Here is a 24,723-nt window from a genome sequence, read left to right as displayed (position 1 = left end):
TACCGAATTGGTGTGAAAATCATTTTGCAGAACATTTTTCTATAGTGACTTCATTGTTCAGTCACCTGATGCTTTTTTTAATGAGAAATTTATATTTTTCCAGTTTATGCAAAAAGCATTGTTTTTTTTTGACTATGGGATTAAAAAACTTTTTGGCCATGATTTTTTTGCCCAAGGTTCTTTTTATCAGTCAATTCGATTATTTTCCCTACTATAGGTGTATTCATGGCCGCGATCATTGCCTACATGCTGATAAGATCCGGCGTAGGCCTAATTGAATAGCCCCACGGGATCAGTTAGTCCCCAGTAAATTACACGAACAGCTGAATTGCCCTCTGTGTATTGGTAGGAAAATGGTACGTTAAGGGTATTTATCACATGCCACCTTTATAATGGTAGATCTTTGACAGGTAGCCCTTATAGCGGGGATGGGAAAACCGCTGGCACTCCAGCTGTCGTTGAACTAAATATCCCAGCATGCCCTGCTGCAGTTTTGCTATTTAGCCAAGTGAACACCATTGCAGGGCATGCTGGGATGTGTAGTTCAACAATAACTGGGAGTGTCTAAGGTTCCCCATCCCTGCCTTAAAGAATGTACATCTAAGTATAAATCGTATTTGTTTGATTCTATTACATTATAAATGCTGGTTTAGTTTATCAGGTGGGAATACAGCTCTCCCCTGTCTGAGTCTCCCTTCGTACATGTATATGCCCTCCCCATACCAGCTATATGACCTGGGTTACTCCCCATGTAATACCATTACGGTAAATATATTTGGAAAATTCTAGCTAGACTACTTGACCTAATTTTGCAGATCCTGTAATTGCTGATAATCCTTAAGGCTGCAGCCCGCCTGTGAGGACAGGGCGAATCCAGCAGCAATCTGCGGAAATATTTCTAGAAAGGTTTAAAATTAAAACTGGTGGTGTTGGGCTGTGTAATTCTTGTAAGCCTCTACTGACCTGGTATTAGGTGCCAAACCTCTTGGGGCCATGGGACACAGGCAGGGGATTGCCATAATGCTGACGTTCAGCAGCTCGCCCTGGATGTGCTGCCAGCGGTGGGCCTTGCTCTCTGCGAGATGTGAAACACACAGTTATCTTGGCTCATTACTGAGCAGACAGACAGCGTGTATTAACTGCCCAATCCTCTTATTATTACACTCACCGGACTGATCGGAATTATCATTCTTATTATTCCTGCAAGGAAAGACAAAGGCATTAGCATCAATTCATATAGACATGTTTGTTTAGATACTGAAGGATCATTTAAGGGGATATTATACAGTGGTAGGGGGGGAGGGGGGGGTACTCTTTAAGCAGCACTTTTGGAGGTCCCATGCCCCACTGCCCCTCCCCTGTTACACAGAGCCACACTTCGGTCAGTTCTCTCACTCCCTGTGTGGGCTAGCGATAACACCCGGCCACTGCCTGCTGCCCGCTGGATGGAGCACTTGCACACACACACCCCCAGCGACTTTATATGTCATTTTAAATAACCAGTAAAGGAGGAGGCTGGCCACACCCCCCCCCCAGTATTGGCCACGCCCTCCACGCCATATTGGGGCCTGGCAAAGCTTTTTTTTTATATCTACCATACTGATTTAAAAGGGACTATCCTCTCTTGCTACTATTGATTTTAATAACTATATGGCAAAATACTATATAAACACTTATACTAGTAATTATATATATTTTTTTAAAGATAATGTTCTGAAATATTTAATTTTATTTAGTTTTCTCTCACGAGCAAGGCCCTCCTTCCTCCCTAACACTATACTTTCTTACAGTGCTCCATGGGCCAGATTTATCAACTTGTGGCTAGATCAGCTTGTATCATTTTACAATCCCAGCTTGTAAGTCAAGGATGGGGAACCTTTGGCCCTCTAGTTGCTGTTGAACTGCACATCCCAGCATGCCCTTCTACAGTTTTGCTATTTGGCCATGCTAAAACTGTTGCAGTGCCTGCTGGGATGTGTAGTTCAACAACAGCTGGAGGGCCGAAGGTTCCCCATCCCTATTGTAAGATGACAGTTATAATCTAGTATGTCCCCTCTGTCCAAGATCTGATTATATCTGCCCCCCTTGTGTCTCGTAACCTAGTTCCGTTCCATAACAATCTGTATACTCACCCTTCATTGGGTGAAGCACTGACCATCCACCCCTATTCCATGACTCACTTCCATTTTCATGCCAAGATACAGGGATTTACTCTTGCCCTCGTTCTTTGCCCTAGTTTGTTGGTTTACTATACTGTATTGTTCCTCAGATAATACACCGTACAGTGTTTGTACCACTGATACATCAGTTTTAGTTACTTGTATAGTCCCTTACAGGACTGCGGAAACTATGTAGCACCTTAAAAATAAGCCAATACTGATATTATATTGAAATTATTTGTTTTTTTTAAAGAAATATTTATTCTATAAGAAATAAATGCAACAGAACTTGAAAGCACAAGTAAAATGTGGTTTATGATGAATAATTTCACATTACTAGTGCAATTACATGTAATGTCAAAACAGGGTAATGTAGAGAACAAATGGAAGGGGACTGCTTGTTGAGAAGGATGGGATTCTATTAATGGTATTTGTAACTTCTAGAACGCAGTACATTAACTGTTCCCTTACGTGTGCTCTCCATGAAATGTCAATGGATGGCGTATTATTGGTAAGAATGACAAGTCGCAGCTCTCCGGTCTGTAAAACATGAAGATCATGTATTTGTAGCAGTTACCAAAACACACATTACTTATCCGAAACATAATTCTGGGATATAATCAATGTTTATTTCTATATTGCATCGGGTAAATATTTATTCACCCGATGACCAATTCATTGAATAGTATTAAAAAAAAGAAAACCTTCTAATACTAACAAAATATAGAAAAAAAAACCCCATAGGGCTCTGTCAAGAAGCTGCTGTTCCCGGGGTGTGTCAGTTCCCCAAATGGTATACAAAAATTAAATGAAGAAGTTGTAACAGTGCTCGGTTTTCTTGGGTTACTATCAAAACTGACCAAAGCATTTTGTTGACTTTGTCAGAGTCCTTATTGTCGAAATGGGTTGGATTGGTGTGGTTCACGCGATTACATCATTCCAATGTCACCCACTGGTCCCGCTGGACAGAAAGCAAAAGATTCACCCGCTGACGCTTTTTACCTAACTCGTGGGCTTGGAGAATAGTTTAAATGCCCCACTTGTGAGTTGTATAAAAGAAGAGCAGCTGGTTCCTATTTCTGTGGTTTGAGGGTGTGTGGTGCCGATATTTATCCAAGACTTTCTGCTCAATATGTTTTGTCTTGAAGTGTGTATGAGCGGATAGAGAAGTTCAAAGAAGGTCACACAAGTGTCAGCCATGAAGAAGGAGCCGGACGCCTGTCCACAATTGATGACAATATTGAGCGTGCTAGTGAACTGAATCTGTTGAATAGACGTGTGAGGAGTGCATTATGTTGCAAATCATATCAAATCAGCCGTGGCTCTGCCTATGCAATAATCCATGACTGACTTGGATGCATTCGTGGTTCCCAGCTCAGCCCAAAACTATTTTATGAAGGAATATGAAAGCTTATTGACAGACAGACAAAGTGTTTTTAAAAAACAGGGAAATTATATTGAAAAATAACGTATTGGTCTTTTATAGAAGTTGATTAAAAAGAATTATTCAGTGCGGAATTTTTGTCACCCTCATTTATACATACATATATACAATATATTGGGCCTCATTCCTCATAAACACAACACTAAAGTCTACGTATCATATTCACTTTAGTATGCTATTAAATAAAAACTGTAAACCATTTAAGAAAAAAAAAGAAAAAAAAAAAAGAAAGTGTCTCTACCGCTAAGCAGATCAAACAAAATGAACTAACTTTAAATTTGCGAGACTTTTAACAACGGCAAAGTCTCTTCTCTGACTGGGGGGCATCCAGCGATGTCTCTCTGCAAGAGCAAGGGTCTTTCCACCAAATCCAAACATGGAGGAAAATCCGAACCGCAGAAGCTTGTCGTCACCGCTGAATGTGCAGGCGTCCACCGCTTGTATGTTCCCTGAAATTCCAGATCTAATGAGTTACATTCCACCAGAGGAGAACGGAAAAGGCCGGCACACTGAAATCTATTTCATGCGTTAATTGGTGCGACAGTTACTGCGATTTAATAGAGCATCACATTACCACCGAGGACAGGCGCTTTAACACAAACTCACATTTCCTAAAGATCTGGCAGATTGTTACCAGCAATAAATAGGAACAAAACGCTGTTGAAAAATAGATCTAATTAAAATGGATAATACAATTCTACTGTTCTATGATGACCAAACAATGGGCCAGATGGACTAAAGGTGCATACACGCGGAACGATGCTGGAAGGGTTCCAACATCGTTCACGAGTGTATCAAATCGTTCATCGTGCGTACACATGAAATGAGTTGATCTATAGTTCACAAAAGATTGTTCTATGATCTTTCAGCATGCAGGAAAGATCATAGACCATTGTTAATGATCGGCGGGTACGTGTAACGATGCACGGAACGATTTGAACGATTGGTCATTCCAAACGATCGGGAACACCCAAATCATTCCTTGTGTATGAACCTATAGCTTCAAAAAGTGATAAAACAGAGAGTGATAGCCAACGGGGATGCAGTTACAATCCCGGTGGTCGGAATCCTGGCGGCCGGAATCCCGACACCCATAGAGGGAGAATAAATTAGTGTGCCAAGTGTAGCGAGGCACCGGGCCCGCTGCGTGGCGAGTGCAGCGAGCCCACAAGGGGGGCCATCCACATCCCCCCTTGTCAGGATTCCGGCGTCAGGATTTAGTACCAATCCCAGCCAATCAGCTCCCAACTGCTATGCCACAGGCTGTGTTTGAAAAATGACAGATAGGAGCTGATTGGTTGGTTGTTTATCAATCTCCATTTTATCACTTTTTTGAGGCTTAGTACACCTGGCCCAATGTTAGAAAGTGTTTATACATTTTAAAACATTTAAATACCCTAAAACATTTGCTAACATATTATGGGGGAAATTTACTAAAGGAAATTTGTAAAAAAAATAGGTGTATTTGTATCCAGAAATACACTTATTTTTGACATTTACTATCCCGAAAATACAGCAATTCGTATTCGTATGATGTGCTATCAATACGAAAACGAATTGCCGTATTTTCGGGATAGTAAATGTCAAAAATAAGTGTATTTCTGGATACAAATACACCTATTTTTTTTACAAATTTCCTTTAGTAAATTCCCCCCTATATATTTCCAAAGATATTCTTCAATATGATTCACACGCAGCTGTCATTGGTGTAAACACTATGGGCTGAATGTAACCGCCTCTGAGTTCCGTAGGTGCGGGACTTTTGAGCTTTTGAGTCATGTTAATGATTTCTGCTTAAAAAAACAAACAAAAAAAAAAACAAACAGACTCGCACAAAACCCCACAACCACAACCCCTGGAACACAGAGACTTCTACGTTTAGCCCTACATAATTTCCATAAAAAAATGTAGATGTCCCCTAATTATTACATAACAGCAAGATGTATTGCTCAGCACACTGACTTTATTTAGGCACAATCATCTATAGTTAGAGGATCTAATGTTGGATGTTAAAGGAGACTGGATGGTAGGGGCATTTTAACAAATAAGGGGATGTGTTTTAGGGTACGTATTCTAACCTTCTCCCCCCAACCCCCTGCAGCCTATCCCAAACCGTGTCCTCTTGCAGCCTACCCTTAATACCCCACCAAACCCTAACGTACCCCTGATACTTACTTTCGGAACGCCGGTTGTCAAGACTCCATTGTTTGGATTTCGGCGCCGCTCGCCCATCAGCATCCTGAGAATCAGGATGCCAACTACATCCCTAGATAAGTCACTGTACAATATTCATCCTTTTTGTAAATGTAACTTTAAGACTCATACAAAGAACTGGGACATGTATGATTAGACTTTATAGGTTTAGTCTGTGTCCGATTCAGACCTGACCGCTAATTATAACCAGTGGTTCAGGAATTAAGGAATAACTTTGTGAGACTCATATGATGTTTTCTCAAGATTTAGCAAGGGGTGTTTTCTCTTTCTGTCTGGGATGAGGCTTTCTCCTCGCAGTCCACATCGGCAGTCATGTCTGAATCAGGCCCAAGGTGTGAAATTGTGAGATGCTGGTAGAAAGTAACACTTACCCATAATGATGTGTAACGCCGCAGTTACTGAGTGTCTAATTCCATGGACTGAAAAAGCCAAGACATTGGTGGTGCCTAGAAAACAGTAAATTAATCTAAGTAAAGTTATGGTGGTACTATGTGTAGGACACCAACATGTGTTTCTCCGCCTCACTTCCACCCCTTCCAGTGCCTTCAACTTTGTCACAAGCAGGGACAGGACAATTTGCACAGATCATTGCGCGGCATCAGCTAATTTATGCAAATGCTTTCTTTCTATACATATGCTAATTGCGTAAAGCATCAAAATAGATATTAAATTCATTTAAAAAAAAAACATTGTATACTGAATTGTACCGTGTGTACACTACTGATAAATGTTTACTCTTCGGCGTGTGTCTGATATGGGAGTGTGTGCAATGAAATACACGTTGTAATGCAAGAAAAGAAGCAGCGAAGACAGTAAGCAAGGACGGCGGCGCCAACATAACACTGCGACACAGAAATACAGACTCTGCTTGGATGAGGAAGCGCTTTCTGCAGGATAATTAAGTTAATTAACCAGATGAAATGAATATTCATAAGGCTGTAAATGTCTCCCACGCCAGAGAGGTAAATGTGATGTAACGAGCTGCCGATCAAGCATGGCTGACACTCTCCTGAATAGCTAAACAACGCGAGTATTATATTCAGAAAAGAACAGAGAAATGACCATCCCCGCCGGAAGGATTCATTAACTCGTCATTCGTTATACAGTCACTGAGGTTCTAGTACAGGGTGCCCACAAGCCCCCGCAGTGTATACTGAATCTAGATCTGTAAATAAATACATATACACAGACATGTGTGTGCACGGGAGGGGCTGCGTGTTCCCCTGCATATAATCCGTGTGCTTGTCCTTTAGTAATACATATTAGTAACGCCCTTGCATTACTGAAACCTCACTAACGTAGCCTATTTGGCTGCTTATGTATGGATTACACAGTAACGAATGCCAATGGAAATAGCCAGCACAGTGGCTTCAGGCCTTGCCATATGTTCCTGCATTAGCAATAAGTGACTGGACAATCTCATTCCCTATAGCAGTGTATATTAAATGGCTGTTCTAGAACATTCTTTTATTTACTTTCTCTTATTAAGAACATCTTTTTTTTTTCCCACCATAAACATATACTACTGGCGTTAATTCACGGCTACTGCTACAATGGTTTGTTGTTTGCATTCTAATTCCTTCAGCGGCACAGCTGTTATCAGTATTCTATTAGAAAAGAATATTATTAATCACTATTCATTGTGAAGGGTGGGAAATTTGAGGGCTGAACTACTGTTAAGGCATTCACAAAGGCGATACTCATCTAATTTGTGCACTTTCCATGCGATAGTGGCGATCTCGCCCAGATTGCAGGTGAATTACAGCAGGTCCGATGCGATAAGCGTTACCGTGTGCATCGTACCGGTGCCTCGAGTTGCACCTGCAATCTGTTGGATTTCTTCAGAGCCAGGCAGGTTTGGCTAGGATTGCATGTGATATATCGCATACAAAACATTCGCATGCGATATATCAGGGACGTAACTAGGGGGTCACATGACCCGCGCGCCGGATAGCTCCATGCATAGCTCAGCGTGTGTCTGGGATCCTGGCAGGGAGGGGATGTGGGGGCTGTATTTATTTGCCTGCATTCATTTTATTAAATGAAAGAGGTGTGCGTGTGTGGTGTCACTATGGGCCTTATTCTAGTTCACTCTTAAGGCCCCCATACACTTTGTGATTTGGGCCCGATTTCACCCGATTCTGGAGGATCGGGCCGAGAAATCGGGTGAAAATGGCCAAATTGCGTAGGCTATGACATCCGATCTGATCCGATGCGCGGTCCTGTGCGCATCGGATCAGATCCGGATGTTGGACGGTCTGCACATAAGACAAATCATGTGTAGCCATCTGGGGGAGCGGGGAACGGTCCGCGGGAGCGGCAGAGGCAGGGTGGGGACCGGTCCGGGGGAGCAGCAGGAGCAGGCTGGGATAAGGGACCGGTTCGGGGGAGCAGAAGGAGCAGGCTGGGATGGGGTACCGGTCCGGGAGAGCGGCACGAGATGAAGCGGCAGGCAGGAAGCAGGGGCCGCAGATGCAGAGCAGAGATCGGGGGCGCGGCGGGAGAATAGAAAGAAATCCTATTCAAAAGACTGGGCGCCGCTGATTGGCTGAGAGCTCAGCCAATCAGCGTCTGCCCAGTCTTTTGTATAGGATGGTTTCTAGTCTCCCGCCAGGAAAAGCCATCTTCGCCGCCCAGTCCCCTCGCCGTAATCAACATTCCGGGGAAATCCTTGCTGTAAGAGGGTGGCGAGGATTCCCCGGAACAGCGATGTTTGCGAGGCTTGCCATTTTGACGGCCTCACTCGCCGTTTCCACCTGACCTCAGGGAACAGGGGTTTACCTTTCTCTCAAATATTAGTCTTAAGGCCACGAGGTCTCACCTGCTGAAATTAAACCAAGAGGCAGAGATGCCCTGACCGGTTCGAAACAGGCATTGATATTCTTCCCAGCATCCATTTGGGCACGGAGAAGGAGTCCATGGGCAACCTCACTGACCGATCCATCACCGCCAACGCAAACGATGCTGCAGAAAATAGCAGGCAATATAGTTATTTTCTCAGCACTCTATAGCAGAAATGAATTAAATCAGAGGAGCTGGGAATATGACAGACACGGTTTAGTTATTAGTCAATGTAAATGATTACCAGTATGGGGAGATAGGTCATTGATAAAACGATAGCTAAAACTGACCAGTTTAATAAGAAAGTGCAAAACTTGGAGAAAAGCGAAGTATTTCACACTCCTAAATCTTCTGTCCCGTCCTACTTCCAAGTGATCTAAGACCCATTCCGTAATCTGTCATTATAATATTCAGCACCACTTCTGTAAATTATGGAGGCGCTGGGAAGCCGTAAACATTTGACATAAATAAAAGTCGTATTTTAAGATGTTGTTAATTACCATTAATATGCAAGGAGAGTAATTACCACGGAGCGTTTGCAAGCACATTTTAGTTTTGATTGCTTCTTTACGGGGTTATTATTTATATGCCATGTGATTAGGAAAGACACATTACTTACTAGGTAACATTAATTTAAAAAAGGAGTATTAAATAAATATACAAATGGTTTCGATTAGGGTTATAAATGCATAGAGTACGTAAAGATCCATAAACATGTTTCTACACGTACACCTTGTACTCTTGTACAGCTCAAAGCAAATTATACTGAATAAATACATTCAGTTTGGTCTGTTTGTTTCTCTATAGTTAATAAACACCCAGTCCATATATCGTTATATTATTCAGCGCTCATCACAGTAAGTGTGTCTGCAGACCAGGGTTCCGGAGGGCCAGTGAAAACATGAGGACAATCAGCGGTGAATGCATTGCCCACCATATAATGCAAGAGGATCCGCCTGACCCAAAAAGAGCAGCCGATCCTCGGGGGAACCAGCCAACACAAAAATGACATACCTTAGAACATGCCGCATTTATCTGGGATTGTTTTTTATGAAAAAAAAAAAAAATACCCGATATTTAGGGTGTTAATAGGTGCCACGTCCCTGTGTTCACTGTCATTAACAAGTGTTCATACCCATTAACGCTTTAAGGGGCCGATTCAGGAGCGCCCGATGCGATCCGAATTCGACCCCAGCCCCGATGGTTGGGTTTGTGTAAGCGCATTTCTGCGCTTGTGCACACCCTGGCCGCGAATGGCTTCAGCGAGTTACACACTTGTCAGGCCGTTCACTGCAGGGTGGGAGGGCCGACGGCGTGCAGGGAAGAGCCTAGCATTTTATGGGCGATCCTCTGTAGAAGCAGGCGTGTCATGACGTCAGCGCATGTCCCGTCTTCGGCAAACAGCGACAGGAATTAATGTCTGCATATAGACTGACTTATTACAGAAGGGGAGAGAGACCATTAGTGTTCGGCCAGATGGTGTTTATGGGCTCGCTAGCGAGTCAACCAGAACCTTGGGAGAAAAAAGGTTCTGGGATTGAATGACATCGGGCGTTAAACCCCCCTCACAAAGCCATTACTGGTCAACCAGCAAACCCCACAGACAACGCACTGTAGGTATAAGTGAACACATTCCCTACTGACCATTTATTTTTTCATAGCAACTTACCCGGAACCACTGGCCAATACAGCTGCAGCTTGAGCCACCACTGTCAGTTTGTGTGTATGTGAATCTGGGCCATTAAGGGCATAACTACCATCAATACAGGGAGTACAGATGCTATAGGGCCCACAGCTGAGAGGGGCCCACCTTCCCTGTCAAAGTAACATGTCCTATAAACATTTTTCGGTACTCTTTACCTAGAAGGGCGCCCGTCGTGGTGATCGCGGGTACATTTATGTCTGGCCGCGACGCGACCGACGCGATGCCCGCGATTTCCCATTGAAACCCATGTTAAACATGGAAATCGCGTCGGTCGCGTCGCGGCCGGCCATAAATGTACCCGCGATGCCCGCGACGCGATGCACCCGATTTCCCATAGGAATCAATGTTAAATGGCCCGACCGACGCGATTTTACTGTTAAATGCCTCAATGGACCCGATGTGGGCATAGGAAACAATGTTAAATGGGCTACAGAGCCCAAATAGGCACAATTAACCCTTAAATGTCCCCCCAAATTTTTAACGCCACCCCACGATCCACGCCAACCCGAAGCGTGGCGAGCGGCGGCGGTACGCGTCCTCCGACCTTTTCATGCCCTACTATCCACGTCGGCGTGGAGTTGAGAATAGAATAGTGTGGCGAGCGCAGCGAGCCACCGAGCCCGAAGCGTGGCGAGCGCAGCGAGCCCCGCGAGGGGACGCGGATACCTTCACAGTTATACGCGTCCCCTCGCGGGCTTCACAGGTGTCCGTGGCGACGCGGACACCTGTGAAGCCCGCGAGGGGACGCGTTTACCTGTGAAGGTATCCGCGGCCGCTCGCCACGCTTCGGGCTCGGTGGCTCGCTGCGCTCGCCACACTATTCTATTCTCAACTCCACGCCGACGTGGATAGTAGGGCATGAAAAGGTCGGAGGACGCGTACCGCCGCCCCTCGCGGGCTCGCTGCGCTCGCCACGCTTCGGGTTGGCGTGGATCGTGGGGTGGCGTTAAAAATTTGGGGGGACATTTAAGGGTTAATTGTGCCTATTTGGGCTCTGTAGCCCATTTAACATTGATTCCTATGGCCAAATCGCGGGCATTGAGGCATTTTACATGAAAATCGCGGTCAATCAGCCTTTTTAACATTGTTCCCTATGGGAAAATCGCGGTCATCGCGGGCAGCAGATTTTTATGTACCCGCGATGACCGCGATTTTTACCCCCGACGCCCGCGATTCCAATCGCTGGCGCCCTTCTAGGTAAAGAGTACCCATTTTTCACCACTGGGTGGTACATAGGGCATACTTGCCTACTTTTGAAAACTAGTTTCAGGGAGATTATAGTTGGTAGTAGAATTTTGCACAGCGCCCCATTGAGGGGGCGTGTCATGCTCCTCCCAAAGGGTGTGTCTAGTTCCATATATGGAGAAATTGTGAAAAGAGATTGTGAACGTGGCACCTAGAAGCGTGGGTGTGTACTGCTACATCTGAGAGGAATATTTTTTAATGATTTGTATCCAAATGTAGATGAGCCCCAAAGCAGTTTGTAAGAGCTACTATAGTTGCTGGGAAACGGTGCTGATGATTCAATGTAAATGTATCTGATTCCTTTTTTCCCCAAAATGTAACAGTGTAATGTGGGCTAGGTGACATGAGGGAGATTGCTAGATTAATGAGGGAGAGAGGGAGATTGCTGCTATTTCAGGGAGTCTCCTGCAGAATGCAGGAGGGTAGGACATAGGGGCCCTTACAAAGTTTTGCTATGGGGCCTACAAATAATGTAAAACTTCTCTTTCTGCATATTCTAAGGGGGGAAATGCTCAGCAACTCGCTATGTGCGTAGGCCCCATAAACAAAACATAGTTGCTGTAAATTCCTTTCTTCTTGAGCTAAAGTTTTCTCTTAATTATATTTTTTTGCCTATTCATTCCTAGATGAAGTTTTGCAAACATCGTCAGCAATATGTAAATATGAAATAAAGAAAAGGGCACTTTTAGTTGAGAGGACAAAGCGCACTTCTGCAAATTCTGCACAATAGATACAATGATACACTCGGTGTCTAATAAGGAGCATAATTATGGACAAATTAGGTGTAAACATATGCTCGCACATTTGTACATTAGCAGTTCTGTAAGGACGCGAAGGCTGGCTTTTCAGCATTATTATGTAAACAGTTCATTTACCTGATGTAATAAAAAATAATAATCACATTATAAGAATGCTTAATGGACAACACCATAAAAAAAAACAAATAAGCATGAATGCAATTTTAAGAACTGTGTGCAATGCAGTACTTACTGTACGCAGACTTAAAATAACAATTAGAACACTGTATTCTCTAGGCAAATATACACAGAAACATATTGTCACATAGCCACTCACGCACGGCTAATTATGTGTAATGTAAGCATTAGTTAAATAAAAATGTTTATTTTGTTGCAAATTACTTAAAGTACTCTTTTTTTATGCACGGATTTAGATGTCCTCCTTTATTTTGTAGCTTTAAAGTGGATAGAAAAGATGGACTCGGGCGCGCTATGTGTTCGGGCACTCAGCCGTTCATCTGTTTGGGCATTCCTGTTTTTGGACGCCCGAGTGCGGACGAACCTCCTCAAGCAAAGGGGGAGGATGGTGATGCGCCAGTGGTTCACCGCTGAAGGCACCACTGGCGCACCCGTTCTTCTTCAGTGGCATGCACGGAAAGTTCTAGGGAGTGCCCGCTCCTGTAGCGCAGCTCAGCCTGAGAAATTTCCGGCCATACTACCAAAGGGGTTAAACGCCTATAGGGGTCCATTAGATGAAAAAACATTTTCACTTTACAATACAATACAATACACTACACTACACTACACTCCTCATACAAACACTACGCTCCCTAGGTCTTAATGATACAGCCCTTTCCTGGTTCACATCTTACCTATCTGATCGCTCTTTCAGAGTTCGCTTCTTTAACTCTACTTCCTCTTCACTACCTCTGTCAGTCGGAGTTCCGCAAGGCTCAGTCTTAGGTCCTCTGCTTTTCTCAATCTATACCTCCTCTCTAGGTAAACTAATCAGCTCTTTTGGATTTCAGTATCACTTATATGCGGATGATACTCAAATCTATCAACCCCAGAGTTGTCACCAGTGGTTTTGGGCCGAGCCTCTGAATACCTCTCTACCATCTCATCCGGGATGTCTTCTCGCCACCTCAAACATAGATTTCCAAAACGGAATTAATAATATTCACACCAGCCAAGAACAGTAACCATCCTCAGATCTCCATAACTGTTGACAACTGGACAATCTCCCCATACCACAAAGCTCGTTACCTAGGTCCTTGATTCTGAACTGTCCTTTGTTCCCCACATTCAATCGGTCTCCAAATTATGATGCTTGCATCTAAAAAACATATCCACAATACAACCCTATCTCACACAAGACACTATTAAAGCTCTTATGCATGCACTCATTATGGGGGGATGCAATCCTCTGCCTTGATTTCCGACCAGGGAAATAGCAGCGGAGCCCTATTCAAGCATTCCCTGAAAACTCACCTCTTCAGGCAAGCCTATCATATTTAAGTACAACACGCATAACCCTCTGAGGCACTTATGTATTATATAGCTTCCCTTCTGGACTTGTAACTTGGTGGGACTGCTATGCTATTACTGGTGCCTGTCCTTGTGTTTCCCTCCTATGTCCCTACAGATTGTAAGCTTGCAGCAGGGCCCTCCTACCTCCAAGTCTGTCTGTTGTTACCCAGTTTGTTCTATCACTGTCTACAATTGCAAATGCAACGGAATCTGCTGCGCTATATAATACTGCTTTCACATTGCAGAAATGGGTAATGACACAGTATTCTTAAATGGGACTTTAAAACGGGTCTGAGCCTTGAGACCTTTCACATTGCAGGTGAAAACCGTTTTAAAAATCATTTAATACCATTCAAACATTCAACCCGTTTAACCCCCAAGGGACACGTTTCAAGCCATTGAAATAGAGCTGTTCAAACTTTAACCGGTAAATCAACTCTGGCACTTTCACATTGCAGCCTTAAACGTTTTAAAATGGAAAAAAAACGGCAATATACCGTTTTAAAAGTGCAATGTGAAAGGGGTATCAGACACTGTAATGGCATCTGCTGCGCTATATAAGAAACTGTAAGCAAATAAACAAATAATAAATACATTTACAAAACTTTTGAGAATTGCATCAGCAGAAACTTCCACCCGCATGTCGCACGGGCCTTAAGACTAGTGTGGTATAAAATGAACTGCAGGGCAGCGTAACGACACTTTAATGTGGCATAATATGAAGTGAGGGCCACATTGTAACAAGACAAAATGTGAACGAGGGCATTACTATGGCGCGCAACATAAAGTAGGACACTGCTGCAGCATAGATGTAATTGCAGATATAGTAACTCAGCGCAACCTTTAGCCCATAGTGATCAAAATAATGTAATGAATTGAAGTAATAAGTGTCCTCTAAATCAATGTTCACAATAAGTCCTGACTGTTCCACACATCCGCTGTTATCAATCTCCACCTACACAGTATTACTGTCTCCTTACACTCTCAGTTTGAACAAAACCACAGCATACATAGAAATAGGGTTAAAGGGATTCGCAATAGTCAAATACCATTTATTATTCCATAGGTGGCTCAAATAAAAAATAAAAAATTGAACCATAAAAAAGCAATCCACCATTAGATGGATAAGGTAACGTAGCAAACAGGATGGGTGCAGGCATGTACACATATAAGGGTTTGTTAGCGTCAAAGCACCTCAGGAATCTGTGGCATTGTCCCGGCATATGGATGGAGATTCAGATGTCAAAAAGCAAACTGGCTGCCCACTGTCAATCCGTTACTGTGTTCCACGTGTGCAGGAGTCTTTTTTAAAAACATACTGTAGGAGCCATTCAATTATATCCCATGGTAAACCCCTGCAATGTCCCTACCATACTCATTACACTGCAATGTCCCCATTCGTTCTGTTATTTCATCTCTGCAGTACAGTAACTCTGCCATCCAGTGATGCTGACATGTGGCTCCACCCCCCGCAGACAGCCCACTGTACTCATTACACTGCAATGTCCCCATTCATTCTGTTATTCCATCTCTGCAGTACAGTAACTCTGCCATCCAGTGATGCTGACATGTGGCCCCACCCCCCGCAGACAGCCCACCATACTCATTACACTGCAAAGTCCCCATTCATTCTGTTATTCCATCTCTGCAGTACAGTAACTCTGCCATCCTGTGATGCTGACATGTGGCCCCACCCCCCGCAGACAGCCCACCATACTCATTACACTGCAATGTCCCCATTCATTCTATTATTCCATCTCTGCAGTACAGTAACTCTGCCATCCAGTGATGCTGACATGTGGCCCCACCCCATTGCAGACAGCCCTCTGTACTCATTACACTGCAATGTCCCCATTCATTCTGTTATCCCATCTCTGCAGTACAGTAACTCTGCCATCCAGTGATGCTGACATGTGGCCCCACCCCCTGCAGACAGCCCACCGTACTCATTACACTGCAATGTCCCCATTCATTCTATTATTCCATCTCTGCAGTACAGTAACTCTGCCATCCAGTGATGTTGACATGTGGCCCCCACCCCCCGCAGACAGCCCACCATACTCATTACACTGCAATGTCCCCATTCATTCTGTTATTCCATCTCTGCAGTACAGTAACTCTGCCATCCAGTGATGCTGACATGTGGCCCCACCCCCTGCAGACACGCCCACCGTACTCATTACACTGCAATGTCCCCATTCAATCTGTTATTCCATCTCTGCAGTACAGTAACTCTGCCATCCAGTGATACCGACATGTGGTCCCACCCCCTCCGCAGACAGCCCACCATACTCATTACACTGCAATGTCCCCATTCGTTCTGTTATTTCATCTCTGCAGTACAGTAACTCTGCCATCCAGTGATGCTGACATGTGGCTCCACCCCCCGCAGACAGCCCACTGTACTCATTACACTGCAATGTCCCCATTCATTCTGTTATTCCATCTCTGCAGTACAGTAACTCTGCCATCCAGTGATGCTGACATGTGGCCCCACCCCCCGCAGACAGCCCACCATACTCATTACACTGCAAAGTCCCCATTCATTCTGTTATTCCATCTCTGCAGTACAGTAACTCTGCCATCCTGTGATGCTGACATGTGGCCCCACCCCCCGCAGACAGCCCACCATACTCATTACACTGCAATGTCCCCATTCATTCTATTATTCCATCTCTGCAGTACAGTAACTCTGCCATCCAGTGATGCTGACATGTGGCCCCACCCCATTGCAGACAGCCCTCTGTACTCATTACACTGCAATGTCCCCATTCATTCTGTTATCCCATCTCTGCAGTACAGTAACTCTGCCATCCAGTGATGCTGACATGTGGCCCCACCCCCTGCAGACAGCCCACCGTACTCATTACACTGCAATGTCCCCATTCATTCTATTATTCCATCTCTGCAGTACAGTAACTCTGCCATCCAGTGATGTTGACATGTGGCCCCCACCCCCCGCAGACAGCCCACCATACTCATTACACTGCAATGTCCCCATTCATTCTGTTATTCCATCTCTGCAGTACAGTAACTCTGCCATCCAGTGATGCTGACATGTGGCCCCACCCCCTGCAGACACGCCCACCGTACTCATTACACTGCAATGTCCCCATTCAATCTGTTATTCCATCTCTGCAGTACAGTAACTCTGCCATCCAGTGATACCGACATGTGGTCCCACCCCCTCCGCAGACAGCCCACCATACTCATTACACTGCAATGTCCCTATTCATTCTGTTATTCCATCTCTGCAGTACAGTAACTCTGCCATCCAGTGATGCTGACATGTGGCCCCACCCCCTCCGCAGACAGCCCACCGTACTCATTACACTGCAATGTCCCCAGTCATTCTGTTATTCCATCTCTGCAGTACAGTAACTCTGCCATCCAGTGATGCTGACATGTGGCCCCACCCCCTGCAGACAGCCCAGCGTACTCATTACACTGCAATGTCCCCAGTCACTCTGCTATTCCATCTCTGCAGTACAGTAACTCTGCCATCCAGTGATGCTGACATGTGGCCCCACCTCCTGCAGACAGCCCACCGTACTCATTACACTGCAATGTCCCCAGTCATTCTGTTATTCCATCTCTGCAGTACAGTAACTCTGCCGTCCAGTGATGCTGACATGTGGCCCCACCTCCTGCAGACAGCCCACCATACTCATTACACTGCAATGTCTCCATTCATTCTGTTATTCCATCTCTGCAGTACAGTAACTCTGCCATCCAGTGATGCTGACATGTGGCCCCACCCCATTGCAGACAGCCCACCGTACTCATTACACTGCAATGTCCCCATTCATTCTGTTATTCCATCTCTGCAGTACAGTAACTCTGCCATCCAGTGATGCCGACATGTGCCCCCCCCCCCGCAGACAGCCCACCGTACTCATTACACTGCAATGTCCCCATTCATTCTGTTATTCCATCTCTGCAGTACAGTAACTGCCATCCAGTGATGCTGACATGTGGTCCCACCCCCCGCAGACAGCCCTCTGTACTTATTACACTGCTGGGTCCCCATTCATTCTGTTATTCCATCTCTGCCATCCAGTGATACGGATGTGGCTACACAGCACATTATACATCTGGTAGGTACTGCCCATGTCGGGCCTCTTCAGTTCCCAATCTGCCCGTCATGCATCCTTCTGTGTGGAGCGAGCATGCGGACATTGTTGGAAGTTACAGGGAGCTCTTTGCCAGTCTATTCACTAAGCATCAAAAACAGAATTCCCTTTGTCCTGTGACCGTTACATAAAGTGGCTTTTACAACTGTCAACATTTGCATTACATATTATACCACTAATACTACTAGTAGTTTGCATGGCTAAATCCACTAAAAGAAACGGGCAGACGTTACTTCTACCAAGCAGCTACCACTAGGAACATACCCATCGTATTCTTGGAGTTCACATTCTTTAAGCAATGCGAGTGCATGTCCTTTATATTTAGTTTCTACAAGGAAGAAAACAATACATCATTGAAAAGTCTTCGAAGAACACAGGAGAATATGGCAGAGATCAGCCAATATCGTTCATGATTTCAACTTTCTCATTTAATTACAGGGAACTACCGATTTAGAAATAACAGTAATAATCCGGTGTGGTTTACGGTTTTACAAAATAGACAAATGCAAAAAAAAAATCAGATAAAAACATTGTATATGGTATAATATCCAATCCAGATCTAAAAGAAAATGTACATGAGTTGTTACGCTAAACATGAACTCTTGTCGACCATATTCATGTCAACTGTGTCTAGAGATGGAGCAGCTCCCGTCGGAGCTGCTGGTGGCGATAGAATTGGCAACCGTCAGGAGCCGGAAGGGGGCGAGTGCACGCACGAGTTGCTTGAGCGCCCTGTTCCGTCTGAGCCCTCCGCTGCTGCCCGCACCCCCCCCCCCCCCAACCCTGTCCGTCTCCCTGAAGCACAGACAGGCAGGGATTCTGCTCCCCGCCGCCGAGTGTGAGGCGCTCGCGCATCCCCGTCAGATGGAATGCCAGCTAAGGGAATCTGGCAATTCCCAGCGCTGACTGAGAGGCGCTCCATCTCTATGTCGACCATAAGCTTATGTCGACCTTTTGCCTATGTCGACCAAGTCACTGTCAACTATTAGTGGTCAACCGTTACCTAGCATTATCTACCCAGTGACCGCATACCGTTTATGCGAGCTACAAAAACAGCAGCAAACTGCTGCTGCTCCAAAAAGCCAACTACCAGTAACAATGCGACAAAGCTCAGAAAGAAGGGTGGCGCAGGCACATACCAGAATATGTACCCTCCAGAGGGGATGGATCTGTCACTCCACATTGTCATCACAGCTTCTCACGATGCCCCGTGCAGCATATGAAATGCCAACGTAAATGGATGAGCCGGGCTGCAGATGGCAGCGAGCAGCTCAACCACATTTAGCATTTTCTGGGGCGGCAATGCCAGAAGAGACCGCTCAGCTGTAACCAACCGTCAAAGATTCTTCCTGACTGACATGACACTTACAGATGGGAGTATTGTGTGAGAATGTGCATCGTTATGTGCAAGATTACAGAAATCTTTCATGCCTGTCGCTTCTTGGTTGGGGTCTGGTAGAAGAATGGGCTCCATGACTTTCTGGCATTCTAAAACATGGTAATTTGGCATATTTAAAATAAAGGTACTCTTTACCTAGAAGGGCGCCAGCGATTGGAATCGCGGGCGTCGGGGGTAAAATCGCGGTCATCGCGGGTACATAAAAATCTGCTGCCCGCGATGACCGCGATTTTCTCATAGGGAACAATGTTAAAAAGGCTGATTGACCGCGATTTTCATGTAAAATGCCTCAATGCCCGCGATTTGGCCATAGGAATCAATGTTAAATGGGCTACAGAGCCCAAATAGTCACAATTAACCCTTAAATGTCCCCCCAAATTTTTAACGCCACCCCACGATCCACGCCAACCCGAAGCGTGGCGAGCGCAGCGAGCCCGCGAGGGGCGGCGGTACGCGTCCTCCGACCTTTTCATGCCCTACTATCCACGTCGGCGTGGAGTTGAGAATAGAATAGTGTGGCGAGCGCAGCGAGCCACCGAGCCCAAAGCGTGGCGAGCGCAGCGAGCCCCGCGAGGGGACGCGGATACCTTCACAGGTAAACGCGTCCCTTCGCGGACTTCACAGGTGTCCGCGTGGCCACGGACACCTGTGAAGCCCGCGAGGGGACGCGTTTACCTGTGAAGGTATCCGCGTCCCCTCGCTGCGCTCGCCACACTATTCTATTCTCAACTCCACGCCGACGTGGATAGTAGGGCATGAAAAGGTCGGAGGACGCGTACCGCTGCGCTCGCCACGCTTCGGGTTGGCGTGGATCGTGGGGTGGCGTTAACAATTTGGGGGGACATTTAAGGGTTAATTGTGCCTATTTGGGCTCTGTAGCCCATTTAACATTGATTCCTATGGCCACATCGGGTCCATTGAGGCATTTAACAGTAAAATCACGTCGGTCGGGCCATTTAACATTGATTCCTATGGGAAATCGGGTGCATCGCGTCGCGGGTATCGCGGGTACATTTATGGCCGGCCGCGACGCGACCGACGCGATTTCCATGTTTAACATGGGTTTCAATGGGAAATCGCGGGCATCGCGTCGGTCGCGTCGCGGCCAGACATAAATGTACCCGCGATCACCACGACGGGCGCCCTTCTAGGTAAAGAGTACCAAAATAAATGTATTTATAGACTGTATATGAAATACAAGCTGTCATTTACACATAGGAGGTTCAGAGCCAAATGGTTGCCATTGTTTAATGAGCAAAGTCCATTTCATAACTGTCTGATATTTTATTATCCTTTCACTTTCAGGACCAGATGTATCAAGCTTCAAAAAGTGATAAGATGGAGAGTGATAAACAGCCAGCCAATCAGCTCCCACCTGCCATGTTACAGGCTAGGTTTGAAAAAGGAAAGGTAGGAGCTGGTTGTTTATCGCGTTTCGAAGCTTGATACATCTGGCCCTCAGTCATTAATCTATCGTGGTTTCTGATGAAATTCCAGTTTTCTGTTTCACTAATGAAACCATTCAATTAGTTTCCACGTTGAAGGTATGGCTTTTTGATTGCAATTCTTCCATGGAGACAACATGTGACCAGACTTCTCCCGGTATACCTAGTTTCTAAGAGGAAAGACTCTCTTTTTATGGGGGCACTCTTGTTGAGAGATTAATAAACGTAATCTCGGTTTTTAGAAGATTATTGTTAGTACGGGAAGATGGAAGGAGAAACGCCACATAGGAGTACCCTGGAGACGCCCCTAGTGGTGACAATCAACAACTAGTATCACAGGTGAAAATAAGAATTAGTGTAAAGTTGAGGGTTTAGGTGTAATAAAAATTAACTTTTATTTCTGATTGCTGTTAAAATAAGTACTAGACAGACGTATACGGTTTAAACATACAAAGAAACACACAAAGAACATAGAAAATAAATTCTTTAAACCACACTTTGTGATAATAAATGTATGTATACAATCTATACTGAGATTGTCTCAAATTCCCTAGCTCACCAACCTCTATTCAGTGTATACTCTGATTAGTTCTTAGTAGAAAGGTACCTCTGACAAACAGACTTTACTTCTACAAGCTGTATTAGACACAACGTCTCTTTTCCAAAACTCTGTGTAACACTCTTGTTTGAAACATTGTTAACCTCTGTACCTTCCTACTAAGAACTAACCAGAGTATACACTGAATAGAGGTTTTTCAAGGCATTGATTCATGACAGGAGCCTTCTCCCCAGCGCTAGGGAATTTGAAACAATCTCAGTATAGATTGTATACATTCATTTATTATCACAAAGTGTGGTTTAAAGAATTTGTTTTCTATGTTCTTTGTATGTTTAAACAGTATACGTCTATCTAGTACTTATTTTAACAGCAATCAGAAATAAAAGTAAATTTTTATTACACCTAAACCCTCCTCTTTACACAAATTCTTATTTTCACCTGTGGTACTAGTTGTTGATTGTCACCACTAGGGGCGTCTCCAGGGTACTCCTATGTGACGTTTCTCCTTCCATCTTCCCGTACTAACAATAATCTTCTAAAAACCAAGATTACGTTTATTAATCTCTCAACAAGATTGCCCCAAAAAAAGAGAGTCTTTCCTCTTTCCTGTTTGAAATACCCCCATTACTCTCAAGGGTGTACCTCCACCACAATAAATTTCAGGAGAAAAATTTATTCTCATATTGAACATATTGGTGGATCGATAATGACCTATTTCACATATTGTTTATAGCTTAGAACAAATAAGCTTAACCTGTGCACCGGTCTACTTCCCCATTCCCCTTACCCTCATACCTCATTATACCTAGTTTCTGCCAGTTCTGAGCTGATGGCACTGCCTTTTATCTGAGGCAATGGCCAACCCCTAAATCTACGGTCCTCAGTGTTGCCCATTTCTTTGTGCTTCTTCCAAAGAGTTTGAACAGCACATCTTGAAACCAAAGTCTGCTTTGATATCTTTTCCTGGGAGAGACTTTGTTAATGCAGTGTAACCAGTGGCGTAACTACATATACAGCACCCCCCCGCCAGGAATTTTGGCCGCCCCCCCCCCCCCGAAAAGGTAACACCCTCATTACCCAGTTGCCGCTGCCGCCTCTAACCCGTACACACGCAGATCTGACGGGTCCCCGGCTCTGGCTGCTAATAAAAAGACACTCGGAAAATGGCTGCCCCCATAATGCAGACAGTTTTTGAGGATGCTAGAGGAGGCGGCGGCCTCTAGCAACCTTAAAAACGGTCTGCTGTATGGGGGCAGCCATTTTCCGAGTGTCACTTTTTATTAGCAGCTGGAGCCGGGAGAGCCGGGGACCCGACAGATCTGCATGTCCGGGTTAGAGGCGGCGGCAACGGGGCAAGGAGGGGCGAGGGTGTTTAACTTTTCTGGGGGGGGGGGCAGGAGCCGGGACCTGGGACCTGACAGAAGCGCCGGCGGGCGGACGGCAGAAGGTAACTTTAGCCCCGCAGACCCCACACCTTCTTAGTGTCTGCCTAAAAACCGCGAGGGCTGCAGGACTATAGTTACGCCACTGAATGTATCCTACCTTGTGTCTTGATGCTGTGCTCCGTGTTGCCATGGTGTATGACCTGTGGCAGAAAACAACCTCCTAGCTGTACTCTGAACTTTTCCAGAATATAGAAATTGTTTATCATGGTCTTTAGGGGCAGATGTATTAAGCTTGGTGAAAAGATAAAGTGGAGAAAAAGTGGAGATAAAGCACCAGCCAATCAACGCCTGTCATTTTTCGAACGACGTTGATTGGCTGGTGCTTTATCTCCCTTCATTTTATCTCCACTTCATCTCTTCACCAGGCTTAACACATCTGCCCCTTTGTTTGTTAAAGTAATGTTAAATTAGTCGTCCACTTGGTAGTGAGATGACTATAAGACCATTCGAGTATAAAGTAATAAAGATCTTAATTAAACTAAATAAGAGAAAAGGAAAATTTTAATTTAAAACCTTAGTAGGTTTCGAACATATGACCCCATGTGAAATATTGGAGCACATTAGCCCACACGTCTTTGCGTTTTATTTAATCTACTGGTCAATGTTCATCTGCATATGGACCTGCAGGTGACTCAGAATCAGGCCGCGCTGTCATTTAGGCATTGGACGGAATGGGAAGGGGGTATCACTAGTATTCTGCATCTGTGTAAAAATGCTAATCACTATTTTTACTAAATTTTAACTCCGTCTTGGTCATATCTACTATAAGTGCCAGTAACCAGCAAGTCTGTGCATTATTATACAAATGAAGCTTTAAGATGTCCCAGAATGTCTGGAAATGTAACTGAGAAAGGATCAATGTAAAAGTCTGCATCTACAAACATGATATATCATAAAAAACATTTTTGGGAGGTTTGGTATTTTCATTATGCTTCATTAGTTTTACTACTTTTAACTGTTTCTTCATTGTCAGAGTAACAACATTTTGGTTTTGAAAAGGACATTAGACTCCCTTGGGACATCTCCTTGTTTTGGCCAGCAGGTGTCAGAGTCAGCAAACAAAACCTGCCTTCTGGATACAGGCCCTTGCATTTTGTTTGAAAAGAATGAGACTTAGAGTTGAAGGCGAAAACACACATTAGGAGAAATTTACAAAGAAGGACTATGACGTCCGATCGGGATGGGCCTTAACTGGACGAAAATACGACGATAAGGCAAATTTACTAAGCTGCAGGGTTCTCCAGATTCGTATTTTCCAATGTCTAGGTATTGGTATTTAGCTGCCGAGTTTGCTGGCAGACAAATAGGGACAATGCTTAAAAATAAGAAAATTAAATAAATATTTAAAAAAAACCAGCGTGGGGGTCCCCCTCCTTAGTACAGTATAACCATCCCCGGTCCTGGCTGGTAAATCAAATGGGGTTCCCCTGTCTTTATATAACCAGCACCGGGCTGCCTGCAGTGTAAATTATTATAAATATAATGCGGGACCGCGCATTGCCGTAGCCAAGGGATACACGCAGAGCGATCCGTGCTTCATGTCGAAGAGATCTAGTCAGATGGCTTAAAAATGGGACTGTAATTGCCCCATGTGTATGCCCCATTAGGGTCACATTTATTTATTTTTCGAAGTCTCTTTATTTTAGAGCTGTGACAATAAACAAAAATATTAGTGGATGAAAAAGAAATCGCAAAAAAAAATAAAAAAATCAGGATTATAAATACATAATAGCCAAACATGGAACATAAACATTACACTAAACAAAAAGGCCTGATTCTGAAGTAGCAGCATAGTAAACAAACAAACAAAAAAAGCACCATATAACTAAAATTATTATTATTATTACAATTTTTGGGGTTGATGTAT

At 44.6% G+C, this 24,723-nt stretch overlaps 1 protein-coding gene across 1 annotated transcript in view; it reads right to left on the bottom strand.

The window, feature by feature from the left end:
- The window catches only part of CERKL (CERK like autophagy regulator), an 89,029-nt gene that overhangs the window by 5,874 nt on the left and 58,432 nt on the right, over positions 1 to 24,723 (bottom strand). The window contains exons 4-10 of the mRNA XM_083154693.1: positions 18,273 to 18,336; positions 8,639 to 8,781; positions 6,189 to 6,263; positions 3,875 to 4,052; positions 2,631 to 2,699; positions 1,169 to 1,200; positions 964 to 1,075 (exon numbers count right to left, since the gene is read on the bottom strand). Coding sequence (XP_083010819.1) covers positions 964 to 1,075; positions 1,169 to 1,200; positions 2,631 to 2,699; positions 3,875 to 4,052; positions 6,189 to 6,263; positions 8,639 to 8,781; positions 18,273 to 18,336 — 673 coding nt within the window. The remainder of the gene's footprint in view (positions 1 to 963; positions 1,076 to 1,168; positions 1,201 to 2,630; positions 2,700 to 3,874; positions 4,053 to 6,188; positions 6,264 to 8,638; positions 8,782 to 18,272; positions 18,337 to 24,723) is intronic.

The sequence above is a fragment of the Crinia signifera genome, chromosome 7, assembly GCF_055691185.1.
Source record: "Crinia signifera chromosome 7, ASM5569118v1, whole genome shotgun sequence".
NCBI classification, from domain to species: domain Eukaryota; kingdom Metazoa; phylum Chordata; class Amphibia; order Anura; family Myobatrachidae; genus Crinia; species Crinia signifera.
This window is presented reverse-complemented; position numbering and strand designations above follow the sequence as displayed.